This window comes from Staurois parvus, unplaced genomic scaffold (assembly GCF_062004578.1).
Source record: "Staurois parvus isolate SC_StPar_1 unplaced genomic scaffold, SC_StPar_1.0 ptg000279l, whole genome shotgun sequence".
NCBI lineage: Eukaryota > Metazoa > Chordata > Amphibia > Anura > Ranidae > Staurois > Staurois parvus.
Genome location: NW_028318075.1, coordinates 1,752,408 through 1,770,093, shown reverse-complemented (window position 1 = coordinate 1,770,093; position 17,686 = coordinate 1,752,408). Strand labels below are relative to the sequence as shown.

The 17,686-nt window shown below is 38.2% G+C and overlaps 1 protein-coding gene across 1 annotated transcript in view; it reads left to right on the top strand.

Moving 5' to 3' along the window:
• LOC149458732 (protein phosphatase 1 regulatory subunit 12C-like) overlaps window positions 1-17,430 on the top strand; it is a 133,888-nt gene extending 116,458 nt beyond the window's left edge. Inside the window, exons 20-22 of the mRNA XM_089681793.1 lie at window positions 2,335-2,385; window positions 5,067-5,117; window positions 8,695-17,430. Coding sequence (XP_089537919.1) covers window positions 2,335-2,385; window positions 5,067-5,117; window positions 8,695-8,781 — 189 coding nt within the window. The 3' untranslated portion in view covers window positions 8,782-17,430. The remainder of the gene's footprint in view (window positions 1-2,334; window positions 2,386-5,066; window positions 5,118-8,694) is intronic.
• The last annotated feature ends 256 nt before the right edge of the window (window positions 17,431-17,686 follow it).

The following is a 17,686-nucleotide window of genomic DNA, read 5'->3' as shown; positions in this document are numbered from 1 at the left end:
TCCCACTATGTGGGTGGTCCTGCCCATCTTGTACTCACACACAGCTGTAGGACTGGAGGAGGAGGAGGACATGGTATGAATGGGATGGAGGAGGACATGGTGGGATGGACAGTAATGGGATTTGGCAGGACAGCCAGTGGGTGGGCCCTGGGGAATGTTGGTGATCAGGCCCTTGGGCCCAGGCCTAAAGCTGTGTAAGGGGCCCCAAAATTTCCGATGGCTGCCCTGCTCTCACCTTACTGTCACCACTCCTTGCCCATTTAGTTTATCCCCCCTTTCTCCTGCACGTTTTACAATCTCCAAACCACAACTGTTAAAAATTCCTGTCATTCTACTACTCTCCTATCAGCTGTTGCTGCCATCTATCCTACTCCTAGTTTAGTTACAGTCCTCCTACCTTTGCTACCCCACTGCACAGCTTAAAGGTCCCCTTCTGCCACCTACCAACTTTCCAACCTTCCCCCCCCCAGCAGTCACATTAGCTTCCAGTCTACCTATACTATCAATCAACCACTCATCCCAACCACCCCACCCCCCTCTCTCATAGCCTGATTTCCCCACCCCTTACCCACAGCAATAGGTATCAGTAATTGATATTGGTAAGTACTTAAACAGTATCGGTACTTGGTGTTAAAGAAATGGTATTGGTGCATCCATAGATAGATGGATAGTAGTGACAGAAATGTGTTCACGATATCTCTGTTTCTTGCCTAATGTTTAACAGGTTATAATTCCCTAGTGTTGTATTTTGCGTTCCTGTTCCTACTAATGGCTCCGAATGGTCAATAGCTTATGGGTTTTTTTGTATGCATCTACATGGAACACTAAAGGAATCATTGGGGCCATAAAAAAAGGCTGTGCCTACATATAAAAACACTAAAATGCACCACTTTTTTGTGGTTTAATTTTTTTCATCCATTATTTGTGGTGCATTTTTCCCCTACATTATGTGAAAAGAACACCTTTTTACATACTAGATTCTAGTGCATATCCACTCTGGATGCAGTGGATTCCTTAAACATGCTCATGCTGATGAAAAACATCTCTAAAGTTATGACTGAATTGTTACGACGTCATTGACACCACATCCTTAAAATCACAGAAATAAGCTACGTAAGGAAATTGTACATAAAACCTGGCACTCGTCCACAACAATCTTCTTTATTATAGATATACAGTAAAATACACAGATAAAATGGGGCTGACATGTTTCAGCCAGGAATGGCCTTAATCATAGCGCAAAAACAATTGGGACTTTAGAGGTGCCACCTAAGCTAGCAACATTAGACAGGATCTCCTAAAAAAAAAAAAAAAAAAAAAAAAAAAAGCTAAAATTCCTATAAAATAGTGCACAATTACATGGTTGTACATATGCGTGAACAATCAGTTCTAAGTAGGCCTGTCCTATTACCTGCTTTGCTCAGACATTTCTGTGTACAGTATGTTATTTGCCTACTATTTTTTTTTCTTTTTTTTTTTTTTTCAACAGACCTCATGATTCAGGTCTTTCAAAAATATGTGGATGTGTCTGAAGGCAGCATGGTGGAAGCAGCTCAGTTCAGTGTGTTTTGCTATAAGATTCATAAAGAAATGAGACGTTTTTAATTTTCTCCTATTCATGCATTTTGTACCCTGGTAGGCTGAGGGGGGATCCTCTCTTGTGGGGGAGCACAGAGAGAGGCTGAATAGAAGGAAGACAGATAATTGTTCTGAGAATCTGCAAATGTAAAAATACTTAGGAGTGCATTCTATGGGTTCTATTCTGTTTGGATTTTTGACACTCTACATCTCCATGCTATAAGGTACATCATATAATCCTTATTGGGTCACTGAGTATAAGCACACGCCAGGTACATTGCCGTATTTTAAATGTCAGTTGAGTGTGGTGATATGCTCTGGGTATGCTTCACCCAATTTTCCTCAGTATTTTTACATGTGCAAACTCTCAAGATAAACCTTCTCCTATTCCAGTCTGTCTTACTTTTTGCTTCTCCCTGCAGTCCTGCACAGGATTGGGTCCCTTTTAGCCTGTTGACAGGATATTGGAACAGAGCTGGTGATCTTTTAGTCTGTTTTTGCTGCTTGTCTTGTCAGCAAGATGTAGGTAGGGAGAAGACATCTCTGTTCTCTTTTACGCAAAGAAAATGGTGTTGCATTCCTTTCTCTGGCTGTATCCTTGGAGCTTTATGGTAAGTTGGTCATTCTTTATTTAGCACAGTCATTGTTTCTGGATATTCGCACATCACTTTTTGACTATCAGTTTTCTGATTAGAACATATTTTAATGTGCTGCCTATTGATTTACTTTTAAAATTGATTCAATTCTCTTTTCCAGAGACAAGAGCGGCATGCAGAACGACCTGCCTTACTGGAATTAGAAAGATTTGTACGTATTTCTCATCAGTTAGTTTTTATTTTATTTTTTAGGCCTCCTGCACACTGGATGATTGCCCAGCTCTTCTGAACGCCTTTCTCCTGCCAGGAAAAAAAGCAGCATAAAAAGCAGGACCAAAGCTATGTGCAAATGCTTTTAGTATACTAAAATACTAATTTATTCTGCTCATTGACACTGGTCAGGAACACTCAGCCTGGCTGGTATACTTTAAGGTAGAGTGATACAATAAACTGCTGGGTAATCCGCTATGCAGCGCACTCTGTCTGCCACCTCCCAGCTCTCTTCACGTACGGCTTGCTACGCTTTACGGCCACGATGTGGACTGTGGCCCCGCCCCTCCACTTAAGTGCTCAAGAGAGAAACTGCCTGTAGTAGCTGCCGCTGCGCTCATCGCCATGGGTCCACTCAAAGCGCTTCATCAACCACCGGCAGGGATGTTATGATTGCTGCCTTCTCAGGGCTTAAATCTTTCTGATGGCGGCACTGGATGGTGTCACCCTGGTGCGGTCTGCACCAACATAGCAACGCCACTGCTTGTGACTCATTTCAGTAGTTAAATGCTAATAAAATCTGGGAATCCTCTCCCTTCAGGTACTCTTCTCAAGTTTGTTTTTTTTTTGTTTTTTTTAACTATGGGGGAATCTGCAATTGGTACCTGTAGTAGTTTTCTCAACTGTGATGGATTTTTAGCCAAAGCGAGGACTATCCCTTCATTCATCCTGCGAGCATTCTCTAATTTGATGCATTTTTTCACACGCGCTTTGAACATAGTATGAAAAGCTGACATTTTTCAGATTCTTCATCTGATGTTCTCCACTTAAACAGTGAGTGTCCTTCCCTTAATTTTGCCTCCTTCCTCTTTTTAAGCAACAAACCAACCCCAATACATTCTGTACTACCTAGTGGGTCCATAGACAAAACACTCTTTGATCCCACTGCATTTTCCCCTACATTTTGCAGGTGCAGAGGCCCTATGAGTTTACTTTTTGTTGACCCACTTTGTCTAAATTATTTTCCCATTCCGGTGCGATTATCTGTCCTTGTATGGAAACACTAAGTTGCCCCTCCATGTCATTTCCTTGATACTGACAGTTCTATGATAGGTGAACTGTTGTCTATCATTCAGATGTTAATTCTTTCTCCTACTCTCTTGTGGTAAGATTTTTCATATGTAAGATCAGTGAGTAATTTTTTCCCACCATACACTTTTGGATGACCCACATGTTCATCCAAGAGTTGCTCTTATTCAGAGTCCCCTAATAAACAATAAAGAAAATGAGATATCTTAATCATGGAGAAGTCCCCCCACTGCACTGTCAGAATACAATAGCTGATCAGGAAGGATTCCTCCACGCAGCTGCAATGTTTGGATGGGGGAATCGGGTCAGTTTTTTTTTTAATTTGTTCAGCCCGCAGGTTGAACGAAAAACTGACTCATATATGGTCTGCTTTATAATGTGCAACTCCCTTCGGAGGTGGTACTAGTTGAGAATGTCAAACATTAAAAACAAATCATTTAGATATCCTCCTCAGGAAGCAGAATATACAGGACCATGAGATTGTTGGAGAATAAAAATCACACATAGGAACACACGGGTTCAACTGAATGGACATGTTTTTTTTTTTTTTGGTTTTTTTTTGGTTTTAACCTTATAAACTATGTAACTGATATCCCCAGTTATTCATATCTCAACCTCCTAGGTCTGTTGCCTCTTTCCTTGGATCATTCAGACTGCTTCCTCCTTGCTTTGCAGTCTATCTTGTGTGAGCCCCTTCTTCCAGAGATGTCCCGGTTCTTTTTACATTCGCCATCTGTCCTTCTGACAAGTTGCAGGGTCACAACCTGTTTCTCGGTTCTCATTTTTCAAACTTTTTATTAAGTGGCTGCTTTAGCCTCTGGTGTTTTTGTTCTTGGAGTTCCAGATGCTTCTGCAGTTACTGTCAATTGACCCATCTGGTTCTTATGATGGATCACTTTTCACAGAGAAGTGCATGTGGAGCTGGCTATACTGCTGTCTCCTGAACTGCATTTGTTTTTTTTTTTGTTTTGTTTTTTTGACTGCTGAATGGCCTGTTTGATTTGGAATACTGCAGCTGTGAGCCTAGCATTTGCTACTGGCCTATACACTTGAATATGACACGCTTGGCATCAAGGTAGCAACATTTAACCCATGGTCTAAGAACCGATTCCTGTGCCCTGAAATGTACTTCGAGGTTTGGAATTTACAGGTACACCAAAATCCCTCTTTTTTGCACTTAACATGAAATCTTAAAGTCTATTCGGGGGACAAGTCATTGCCCCTCATTTAGACCTTGCTTGCTTACAAAACTTGGGTTTTATCTTTGGAGGCATATTATTCTGGGGCTGGCTTAAGGTTTTCTGTTGGGCAGTTTCCAAATCTCCTGTGGATGGCATTATAACCCAAATATGCAAGAATTCATTCCATCCTGTGTCCCTCTGTGGACTTCAAAAAGTTGTTTATGGAAAATGCAAAAATTTTTGTGAGTACAAATATCTTATTAATTTGCACTTCATTAACATATGACCATATAGTCATTGAAATTCAAAAAGCATTGTTTTCTGTTTGGTCTTTTACAGTTTGTTTGATAGGATGTGCTATGTAATCTAATGATATGCTGCTACTTAATTTACTTGTCATCTCTGTCTTTAGGAAAGAAGAGCATTGGAGAGAAAAGCTGCTGAACTAGAAGAAGAGTTGAAGGTAATACACTTTTGGGGATTTACTACTTTTATTGTGTCTTTTATTAACATTTTTATTTAAAAATGTGAACCAAGGCAGTGCTTTCGAACTAAATAATGCAAATTGTTAAATCTAAATGACTACATATAATAAATAGTACTATTTAAACATCTGTACAAGCATGAAACAAAAAATTATCCAAATAAAGTCCAGTGCAAATGTCCATTCAATCATCCATAAATGGTGCTTAACACATAAATGGAAATAATATACTGATCGAAATAGTGAAAGTGTCCAATAATCCACATGTGGTGCTTCACGCAAAATAAAAAAATTACTGGTGCTCCATCCACTGTTTACAAGGTGTCAAGAATACTACTTGCACCCTTTGGAAAGCATAAACTCACCAGAAGAGTTGGACCCACATACCAAAGGTCAAATATGTTTTGTAGGAAATGGGATATGATCCCACGTTCCCCTAGACCTCCAAAACTCCACTCACAGGTTGAGTAGACAGAAAAAGACTCATCGAATACAGTTGTAAAACCCTTATTAAAATGTATAAAAACATGCAATGCACTCAAATTTGGTGGTGCCTGCAAAATAGCCAGCACAGACAGTCAAACGTTTGTGTAGAAATTGCAGCCGATCCACCTTTTACAGAAGTCTGCTTGCATTTTGCACTGATTCCGCCTAACGCATGGTAAACCAGAGATCCCGTCAGAGCTGTAAAAATCTGCCCCAATACATTTCACCCAATAAGCTTCCTCAGGAAACTGGATGCAAACGACGGCGCCACCCTCTTTCTATGCACCATGTAATTAATTCCCTTAGGCACAGTCTGCAGGGCAACAGAGAACCCCAGCCTGATTCAGCCGCTCCGATCCCTTGTTTTGTAATGTGAAATCACACACAGAGGGAGATCACAACAGAGATACGGCCCAATCCTGCTAGTCTTCCAGAACCAACCCTGCAAAGTGCGAAAGATCTATATAATAGATGTTAATAAAGGAAGTTGTAGAAATTATATTCTAAAAAGGAAACTCAATATCAGTATGGAGAGGACAGATGATTTGGAGATCCAGGACAAAAATTGCACTGGACCTCAATCCCCTCCAACTGCTCTAATCCCAACTGCTGTAATGTGGAGCCACACACAGTAAAATGTCAAAGACAAACAACCTCCATTTCCAAACAGAAAGATATAAACAATAAATGCCATTATACCAAAACTACTAAAACAACAAAAATAGGGGCATTTTAGAAGATGATATCAAAATTGCAACTAAAACCTTAAATATTCGTTAAAAATTAGAAATAAAACACATTTAGATTTATGTCAATATTAAGACCCACTATTTGCATGGTCTTTAATTCATATATCCAAAGGGGTTTCATCCTGTGACACCTTTTCCTCTTATTGATACCTCTCCAATTATTCTCAACCTTATCAATACCGCAAAAGGTGGATTGTTGTGATATATTCTACAATTATTTGGTAAGCTGTGCTCTTTATAAACTTTCTTATATAAATAACCAGTTCCCGCCCAACCAATAACAAAATAGCCAAGCAGGATTTTCGACGATCCGGGTGGGCATCATATGATGTCCTCATGTGGAACCACACTGTAGCGAGATCTGTCACGTTTTTGTTTTCAAAATTTTCAGTTTTTGTTAATTTAGCAAACAAAAAAAAACCCAGTGGTGATTAAATATGACCAAAAGAAAGCTCTAGTTGTGTGAACAAATAAAAAATGTAATTTGTGCATGACCACGCAATTGTCTTTCAAAGTGCGATAGCGTGGAAAGGGTTATATATCCTTACTATCCTAATTTTGCTTTAATAAAACTTGATAAATGTAATTTTTATTTTTTTCTGTCTTTGGGTCAAAGAGAAAATCTATCTTGTTTACATTTGTGAATGAATGATGTAGCTGTGCAGGCAAATACCCGCACAGCCACGCCGGTTTTCCTAACCTGTGTTTTCTGCTACTGATCTTCCCTGTCTGCTACATCAGCAGGATTGTTTCTTCTGTTGAAAAACTACAGAGGGTTGAGACAAACCATTTACCACTGACAGGGGTGCTTACAATGATCAGCTTTTATTTAGTTAAAACCTATATCCCAAAAGGAAAAAGAAGCTGATACTTTACCTGTAAAAGTGTGTGCTGGAGTTTCTTTAATTTGTAGCATCTAACACTACCCTTCTCCCACATTAATAATGCTTCTGTTCAAAGGTGTCTTTGTGCTGCTCCAAGTGTGTAGGCACCATAAGGCAGGAAGTGTTTTACTGTCAGAATCACCACGTCAAGACAGAGAGGGGAAAAAGCCTAAAAAAAGAAAATGAATGTAGTCAGAACATCAAAGGACTGTTAAGCTGCAATATATAAAATGTTTTGTTTTGGGTTTATTACTGCTTTAACTGCATATCTTCAAGAGAAAAGTAACTGATTTGCAAAAGAACATTTCCAATGTGTGCTTAGTTAAGTCCTTTTTTTATTTTTTTCTCCTGAATGTATTTCCCTCTTTTTCTGCTTGGTTGTATTTCAGCAACACCTCCTGAGGCCAAGCTTGTTTTACCTTGTGAGATTGCATTTAAAGTGCATATAAAGTCAAAATGTTTTTTTTTTTTTTTTTTGGGTACAATGGAAAGTATTAGAACTTTTTATTTACTATTGCTGTCTGGATTTTTACTGGTGAGATTCACCCTCATTATTGATCTTAGAGATCATTGTCTACAGAAAGTGATGGAAAACCTGATTTGTGTTGTCCCAGGAGCTAAAGGGAAAAGGTGAACCTGCTGTAGAAAAGACTGCGCAAGAGGGGATTTTCCTTACTTTGGAGAGATCCTCTTACTGCCTGCTTTGTCTATGTGAAAGAAAATATCTCCAATGGGAGAAATGAAAACCTGACTGGGGTCCTAATTTTCTACTGTACCCAAAACCAAAAACAATTTTGCTTTTAGGTTCAATAAAAGTTTTTTTAGTAAGAAAGAAGAGTACAAATAAAAACAGTGTATTGCAGTGGATATGAAAACTATATGGCAATCACATGAAAACACAACGTCCAAGATCGAATATTGCACATGAAGCTAACCATCAGTCATTTTCAAGGGAAAGGGAGCAGAGTGTCACCACTAGACATTACCATATTGACATATTAGCATACAGGTAGAATCCCCTCAAATAACAGTCTCAGGGAGACAACCTTTCTCTTGACCATACACCAGTTTATCATAACCAAGGCAATGGGGCCATCTTCTGGCTACAATCGTGTAATAAACAGTAATTACATGTAAACAGTATAGATACATTCAAAGGAAAAAAAGAAGCATTTAGCGCATAGTATGAATAGAAGAAAGATATGGAGGCTACTCCAAATCCAGGAAGGGCAATAGAGGATAAGATCAATAACATTAATTTTATAGAGAAGATATTCCAGACTTGGGCCTAAAAAAATATATGAACAGGCCTAAGTCACAATTTGGGTTTTATTTACACTTTGATGGCTCTGGATAGTAGGTGGTGTTGGGACTAAAGAATGGTCAGTGAGAAGTGCAAAAATTTGTTTTGTGACATTATATTGAATTTGTTTCCAGGTCCTTTCTGACTTGAAGGCAGATAATCAAAGACTGAAGGATGAAAATGCAGCTTTAATACGAGTCATCAGCAAGCTTTCTAAATGAGGAGAGAGAACAAGGCAAGGATAATGATGGCCATTTCCAGTATCAATACCTTTGGCCTCCCTAGGCCAACATGGGCTTGAAGGCCTGCTGGGCCAGAACGCTGTCTTCCTGAATTGAGCAGCTACTGCATAGGACTGTCTGGAACAGAAGCAATGTTCAGTTTAGCATTGTGCTGCACACACTGGAGCAAGACTTTCAGAGCCAGCATCCCAACCCCGTGAATGTGGAGAAAATCTGACCTGCTAGTTTTTGACAGTTTTCTTTTCTTTTTTTTTATTAATATATATATAAATGTACATCTTTAAATATTTAACAGTGCTTATATACACAAGTCTTCAAATCGTCGAACGTCAGCTTAAGATGACGTCTGAAAACGTATTGCCATCCTTGGTATAACTAAGCAAATTACTCTGCTCTTTTCCGAATGGCTGAAACATGTTGTGATTGCTTAGAAGAATGTTTTGGACGTTTTCCTGCCTCACTTCAGCTATAACGGACACACGCCCTCGTGTTACTCCAGCAAATTTAATAGTTTATTTTGGCAAAACCACTAATACTTCATCAAAGCAATAAGTGAGGTTCTAGATCAGACTGAAAATTCTGCATTCTACAGAAACACCATGCAACACTTTTTTTCTGCCCGCTGACTACGTATGAAGGCATGCCAATCCAAGAACAAATATGCAACGTTTAACACATTGATGTATCTATGAATGTTGTGTTGTTCAAGCTTTTCAGCTTGTTTAACCGTTACACTGTTAATGCCTTTAATGCTGCATTGTTCTACAAAGTTCCATGCTGGGTTCTGCCAAAGTACGCACTGAAAAGTTCCACAAGAAGTCCATGGTAGAGTTCGGGAAAACTTGAGGAATGTAAAGTTTGTGTAGCAAATGTCATCAAATCAGGTTGCCAGCTATTATTTTTCTAGTGTATGTTAAAAAAAAATGCAGAAGTATCATGTTGAGTATCACATTTTTTTTTTTTTTTTTTTTAGAACTTACTATCATAGCAAGCGAGGATTTTAAGATTCCAGATATGGAGTTGTATGAATTCCAGGAAGCATTTTAATTGGTTGTGCAGTCAACTGTGCAATTACTAAAAACTAAAAGCGATGTAATGCAGTGTTCTCCTATTAAGTAAAAACCCTCTTTAATAAAGAAAAAAGATATGTATCTCTGTACTTGAGTAAGAGTAGGTATAAACTTGCAGTGGTCACAGCATAGTTGCCTGTTGAAGCCAACACCAGTGATTCTTGACAAGCTCCACTGTGTCATTGTAATACTTTAAAATAGATGCACCCCAGGGTAATGTGAATGTTCCACATAGGTTTTTGGATATGTTTCAGATAAATCTGGGATCTCCCCTCTTGGGCATGTCAGACCCCTATAGCTGTATATTTTCATCACCTGTTTGTCCGTTTACACAAATGAGAACAATGTATTGTCAAAGAAATTCCCCACCAGGCAGATCGTAAATGTCAGCGGTCTAAGAAGTATTCATGTCCTTTACATGTAGTTGCACAGATAAACATAATGTCATATGAGAGTCTCAATCAAGTGTGCAACTGAAAGGATAATCATTACACTGTAAACTCATTTATGTTTGTATGCGTGTGTGTATCTCATTTTTTTATTCATATTTAACTTTTTGTATAACCTTCTGTAATTTTTTTTTTTAACTAAATTAACTACCAATGGGTATTTTTTTAACCTGTCACACCTACATTTTATTGTTGAATATATTCAGTGTTACCTTTCAGTGATGCTTTGATACAAGTTTAGGTCACAGTTTAAAAAAAAAAGTTAATTTTTAATATTTACTGTAGACTGTTTGTAGAGCTTATGTTTATACAATGTGCTTCAGTAGGATTTGCAACACTGAAAGAACTATTGAATGGCACATTTTAAAGACCTTAAGTAATTCTGGTTGCATGGAGAAAAACTATCTAAAGCCCCCTTTGAATCTGTAAGGAATCCTAGTACCCTTGCATGTGTTAATGAATGGCTCACCTGATAGTAAAGCTATGCTTAAGGCCGAAGTACAGCTAAAATAAAGAAAAAGTAGCACAAGGGACACAACTTACAGTTCATTAGTACGTGTCCCCTATTCTGATTTCTCTTCTTTTAGTTGAAATCCTCCGTCCATGCCTCACCCCCACCACCATAATCTTCTGATGCAGAAGGAGTTAATACAACTAAGGGGCTGTCACTGGCTCTTATGGGAGCACAACTATGCCTGCCAAATCAGCCATACATTGAAGCTGTTGTTACATGTTCTATGAATATGGAACAAGATCTTTGAATGGAGGGGTGGACCTATTGATCATCCACCTCTCCTCCATTCATTGAAGCTATAGTATGGCTTCTAGGAATAGAGGAGATGTGTACAAAGGGTGGGCATAGTGGGCTCTCTTGATGAGAACCTATGATAGCCACTTAGTTGTATATACCCCTGCTACACCAGAAGATTGCATGGGTGGGGAGGTGGTATGGATTGTGGTGGATTTCAACTAAAAGAGGCATTAGGTCTGGAGTCACATCTTACTGACTGCGGGTTATGTCTCTTGTGCCGCTTTTTCTGTTTGCTTTTTTTTATTTTGGCTGCACTTCGGCTTCAAGGTAAACTTTGTTGTGTATTTCAAAGACCTTTAAGCTTGCTGGTTGGGTGTTATTCTTCAGTCAGGATCGCAGGGAATGCACATAGACCACCGACTCCTCTGGTAGTAAAGCTATCCAGAAATTTGCAAGCATGCCAAGTTCCTTTTGAAGGTATTATGGGCTGCACAGTTGTTATGACCACACACATCTGAAGCAAAAGATTGTATGGAGTCGAAAGGGATAGCTAGAAAAATATTCATTCATAGTTTCAAAAACAAACCTGTTCAGAGGAGAGATTAATCTTCATCTGGTAATCCTAAAGTTAATTAGTATTTTAAATCTGTAGCTATTCAGCTGGATTACTAAGGGCATGTTCACACCATGTCCACTGAGCTGCGTTCTGCACACCATCACACATATCATGTGAACAGGGCACAAAGGTGACGTTTTCTATGTGTGGTGTTGACAACATATATGTGCAGAATAATGCAGCTAAATGAACATAGTGGAAATGAGCCCTAAGGGTTATTTTCTTCTTATGCCTTCCAATCCTCTTCCTAATTTTCCTACACTTGCAGTACTGAGGACCACATTTAATCGGTCAAGGTGCACATGGTATGCTTGCTGCAAAGTATATAAAAGCTAGTAGAAGCAAGCTTTCGGCAATTGCTTTTGGAAACTTTCACAAGCACTGTTTGTACTCCCCTTATTTTCAGCTACTTCACATTAGCCCACACCAAAATGTTTCTTACTGCTGGACTGTGAATTTGTTTGTTAGAGGGAATCTATCAATGAAGCATGACATTGTGTTTGTAACAACATTTCTGGGGAAAAGGCAAATCTTGCCTCACCACCTGAGAGCTTTAAAGTTGAAAAGTATGAAAAATTGATAAGTATATTTTTAATCAAGTGCCCAATTGCCAAAAGCGAAATCTGTTGTTTTTTTCTTTTTTTACCGGTTTTAGGTTTTAAAGGGATTATTGCACTGTTTATGCTTACATTCATTTCTGGACTTGTACTGCTGGAACATATCTGTAACTGGTATTGATTTGGAGCATTTAATAGTCCATTTTGTATTATTTGCAAAACATTACTGTAGTCTTAAACAGCAGCTGACCGTTTGCCATTGCCAGAAGGTTAATCCATAATTCGAAACTTTGTTACGTTTGTATGAAACTGATTTGCCAATCCAGATTATATTTGATGAATCGCTGATATTAATGAGGCTATGGAGAATTTTAGATCACTACCCAATTACATTTTCAGAGTCTTCTTTTGCCAAAATCCCAGAATAGTTTTGCTGGGAGAATAAATGGCATTGATGGATTGACTGATTCCTTCACATGCTTTGAGGAATAATACTCCAGCATGCTTTGACTGCATTCTGTTTTACCACAGATTACATCTTTCTTTGTCATTTTCCACCTTTGTGGCTTTGTGATGAGTGGGTAGAAAATAGAATAAACAGTCCCGTTTTTGTCAGTTCATTATTTGGAAGTTATATTTATATTTCTGTTCTATAGACACAATAGGAAGTGAAAGGATATCTCTAAAGTGAGGATAAGCCTCCCTTTTAGTTCAGCGTCACTGGAACAAGTATCCCACGGGAAGCTTTCCTCTGTTACAGTGACAACTAAAATCTCTGGATTTTTCCTCACTTCCAATTTGTGGGAGTGGTCACCAGAAGAAATAGACCTAATCTATTGAGTGGGAATACCAAACCCCCTACCCACTTTGTCCAAAAACAAAAAAAAGTTTGTCTTTAGATATGTTTCAAAATAAAATCTGTGCTGAGCAGTTATTGCTGGCATACTTCTGACTGCATGTCATCCTTAATATCTTCTAAGTCACTGAATTCTGCTGAATCGGCTGAAATTAATTTCCTGAATGACCCTGTCTACGCCATCTGGCTTGACTCCATGTTGAATGAGCCAGGAAATTCTTAGCTGAAAAGCAAAGATGCAGGTGTTTTTCGGCTGTTCTAAAAACCATGGTTTCATGTTAGCATGAATGGGGGGTATTGAATTCTTGTTTAGTCTATGGGATTGAATGAGAGAAATTTTAAAATGCTGTATATGACTAACTTAAAAATATCTTGCAACATATGCTAGGACTTTCTGATTACCAGCGTTGGGCACCTTTGGGAAAGGACTGGCTCCATGCCCACTGTTCCTCATCCCTCTTTTAGCTTCCCTCCCAGCAATCTTTGCTTTCCCTTTTCCTGATATTTTTGGGCCAGACACATGACGTGATGGAAGACTTCAAAGAGTATTACTAACATGATGTCCGCATATACACTGAATGCACAATGCTCTGCTCAGGGTATTGAGTGACACCAGGGGTCATTAAACACAAAGTCTGAGGACATCTTGAGATGAAGGCGAGTTACTGTGGGGTACAGCTCTGAATTAAATGTATTTCATTCTGAGCTGTTTTTAATACTATTTGTCAACCTGTATTTAGGCTTTAAAGGTAAAAACAAGCCTGTTCCCCTTTCTGTTAGTCCTTATAGGCAATTTTGTCTGTTTAAGCCAGACTTGTGATGCACAGCGCTCCTGCTACCATCATATCTCAAATGTATTAATGCTTAATATGCAACAATACAACCATTATTGTCCACAAGGATTTTGTTCTAGGTTGTTTAGTAGTATCGTAGGGTTTATACCGTTCTTGTAAACAAAAAAAAAAAATATTCTTCCCCTTGGATGTTTCCTTGTTTTATTGTCATAGAACATTCAATCGCCTTGGATTTGATTTTTTTTCTATTTAGTCAACAAAATACTTTCAAGTCTAACTGAAAACATTGCTGCAAAGTGATTTAAATGAATTACAATGGAAAAAAACACAACATACCTGATTACAAAGTACACATCCCTTTCAAGTCAGTATTTAGTAGATGTACCATAAATCTAGCCAGGTTGCATGAGGATTGTGAATAAATGGCCTTTTCAAAGTTTAGCTACAGATTTTCTATTGAATTGATTTTAACCAATTTCAGTACACTGTTGTTTTTAATCCATTCTCTGTAGTTTTAGCTTTAGGCTTTATCTTGTTGGAAGACAAATCATCTTCCAGTACTTATGTGTCTTGCAGACTGCCAAGATTTCCCTGTATTTTTTCTGAATTCATTCTATTCTCAAACTTTCCAGGCCCTGTTGTAGACAAAAATCTTTACAACATTTTGCTGCCACCACCATGCAAATATCAGGCATAGCATTTAATCTGATGGCCAAAATATGTCTTCCCAGACCATAGACCCTTATTCTACTTCAGAGTCTCCCATGACAAGCCTAAATGAATGCTTATAACATCATGAGTACAAAATGACTTTTTTTCTGTGACATGGTAAAGAAAGCACTGTCAGGCAACAGTTGTATGCGACAAGTAGTCTCTCTGATCTCATCAAATGGCTTGTTCTTGGCATCTTTACAGCTGTGCTTTACTCCTCTTTCCACAATTGTTCTAAAACTACTCCAAAAAGTTTTCAGTGACTTCCAATGTTTCTATTTTTCTAATATCATCCTGACTTCTGCATTTGTCAACTTCAATGGAATTCTTCGATGTGTTCTTTTGGGTTCATGATGTAATTTATGCCATGATACTGACACCTGCATTGGACCTTTCAGTTATACATGTATTAAAATTACAATCATTTGAAATACATTGACTACACACAGGTGATCTCCATAAATTTTTGAGTTGAGAAACTGAAAAAAAATTATACTCCACTTATTGAGGAGCACCTGGTTCTTTTATTTGAATCAATTGTCAAGGTCTTTTTGACATATACATTTTTTTTTTACTCCATGGTCTGGCTCAGCATGTTTGTTTTAGAGCTTAAGTCCAGACCTCACATTCACCTATCCTGAACATTAAATAGCTTAGAGCTGTAAATCACACTAAACAACCTTTCTTTCTAGGGGTTCTGGCAATTTTCCTTAAAGTGGTTCTAAAGAAGTTTAACTTCATGCATTCTATGTATGAAGGTAAATTACCTTCCATGTGCAGCATCAAACCAACCCCCCCCCCTCCCCAATACTCAAGCCCATTTTGATTCAGTGATGTGCACTGGAGTCATGGCTATCCCGGGACTCCCTCTTCTCATTAGTTGAGACAAAAGCAGGAGCCATTGGCTCCTATTTCTGTCAGTCACAGCCAGTGAGCCAATGAGAAGAGGGGGCGGGACGGAGCTGTGGCTCTGTGTGAATGGACACACGAAGCAGAGCGGGTGCCCCCATAGCAAGCTGCTTCCTGTGGTGGCACCCAACAGGAGGGAAGGGACGGGAGAGTCTGCGGGGACCCAAGAAGAGGAGGATCATGGCCTGCTCTGTGCAAAACCACTGCATACAGCAGGTAAGTTTAGACATGTTTGTTATTTTCTCTTAAAGCCTTTAGAAACACTTTAATTATTCTCTGAATAATTTGTCATCTTATTTTGGTCACAGATTGAGTGCTTTTTCCAATTTGTGGGTGTTGGAATCTGGTTTTTCTCTATTAAAAATGCCTTGGGACTGTGTTGTAGCAGTTGTTGAAGCCTATTGGTTCACATGCCCCCCATTTTCTCAAATAATACATATAAAGTAAAGAATAGAAACCGCTGAGAGCTACATTTACTTCTAGAAATTTTGGATTATTTACCTGCTGGTGCTGGTCACATAGCATTACCCAGTATCACGACCAGTGTTTTGACATTGCAAGCAATAGTGGAGTGGTGTATTACTTGGGATGTACTACAAGGGAAAGCTTATAGTTGCACTATGAGGCAGAAGTATTGGGATTATTAATAGCATTTAAAGTTCTGTCTGTAAAGAGGCCATTGCCCTTATTGAAAAGATAAAGCTTTTAGGAGAACCCAGTTACACTTTTCTGTTCATCTAATAACATGGAAAGTTCCACTGCAGAGCTGGCTAACCTAGACATGTAATAGCCATGAGTAAAGCAATGCTAGAGAAAATTCTATTTTTGCTGCAAAAATACATAGATACGTGTTACATGCATTGTGCAGCAAGAAGGCTCAATCTAGGAGCCAGCAGGCATCTTATGCTTCCATTTAGAAGATTTAAAAAGGGATTGTTTTGCAGGTATATTGGCTTTCAGCAACTTGTCCATTAAATGTATTGTTTGGGTTCTACCACTAAGTTGACTAGTGAGAAATTCAGAAAACACTGCTGCTGCCTGAGAGTGGGTTTTGTTACCAACAGAGGAAGAAAAAGAAAAAAAAAACCTACAGCAATTTTTTTCATGCATTTTGGTTACCTGGTTTTGGGGAGTTGTCCAGCCCTGCTTTTCCTTTCCTGCTGTATTCTACAAGGGCCTGACTATGTATTACTATTACTAAAGAGCAGAATAAGTAATATCAAAAGTGTAGATATTAAGTATTCAGTTGTGCTTTATGTACTGTCAGGGCAAAAATACACTTCCATCTAGAATTAATGTCACTATAAGTGAACGTTTCCTGATAAAAGCATGGAGAAAAGTAATTTTAGCCTTTGGGTATACAGCATGCCACACCATAGAAACATTTCTGTACTACACTGTCTTCTATTGGCTATTCCAAGTTGGGTGCTCGGTGTAAGACATTTGTGAAGCCCTTTTCGCATGTCATCTATTGCTGAGCAAGACAACCCTGCCTACCAACTCTCTGCCTTCTGTATGCCAAGATCTAACCTGCACTAGGCTCATTGTTCATTAAAGTTCTGTTTTTAAATTGTGCCATGCCACTTCCATGATGAAGTTTTAAAATAAAAAAAACATGCAAAAAAATCCATTAATTACTTGTATCTGTATATAAGGAAACCTATTTTATATACATAATGTCAAAATGTGCAATATGCATGGACTTTTGTTTTTTTTTCTTTTTTTTTTTTTTTTCAGAGAAATATATATTGTATTTGTTGCAGCAGACACAGCTGCAAGTTCCTTTCCCTTGGCTGCTTTTAAGGTGTGCATTTCATGTCATCTGATGCATTGCACACATTTATGGCACTTCGGGTGAAGCACATAAAAAGAAAATATGAGCAAAAAAGAATTAAAAAATTATATATGTTCATCACCTCTGTTTTTTCGTCTTTTATGTTTTAAACTTTAAGCTTTTGAGGTTTGATTGTTCTGATTTTTTTTTTATTGTATTCTGTTAATGTATTTTATATTTGCTTTAACAACTTCAAGAGAAGGCTGTATCCATCCTTAGGCACTGACTCCTAATATATATTTAAACTTTTTATATATTTATTTATATATATATATATATATATATATATATATATATATATATATATATATATACACACAGAAAAAACTGATTAACT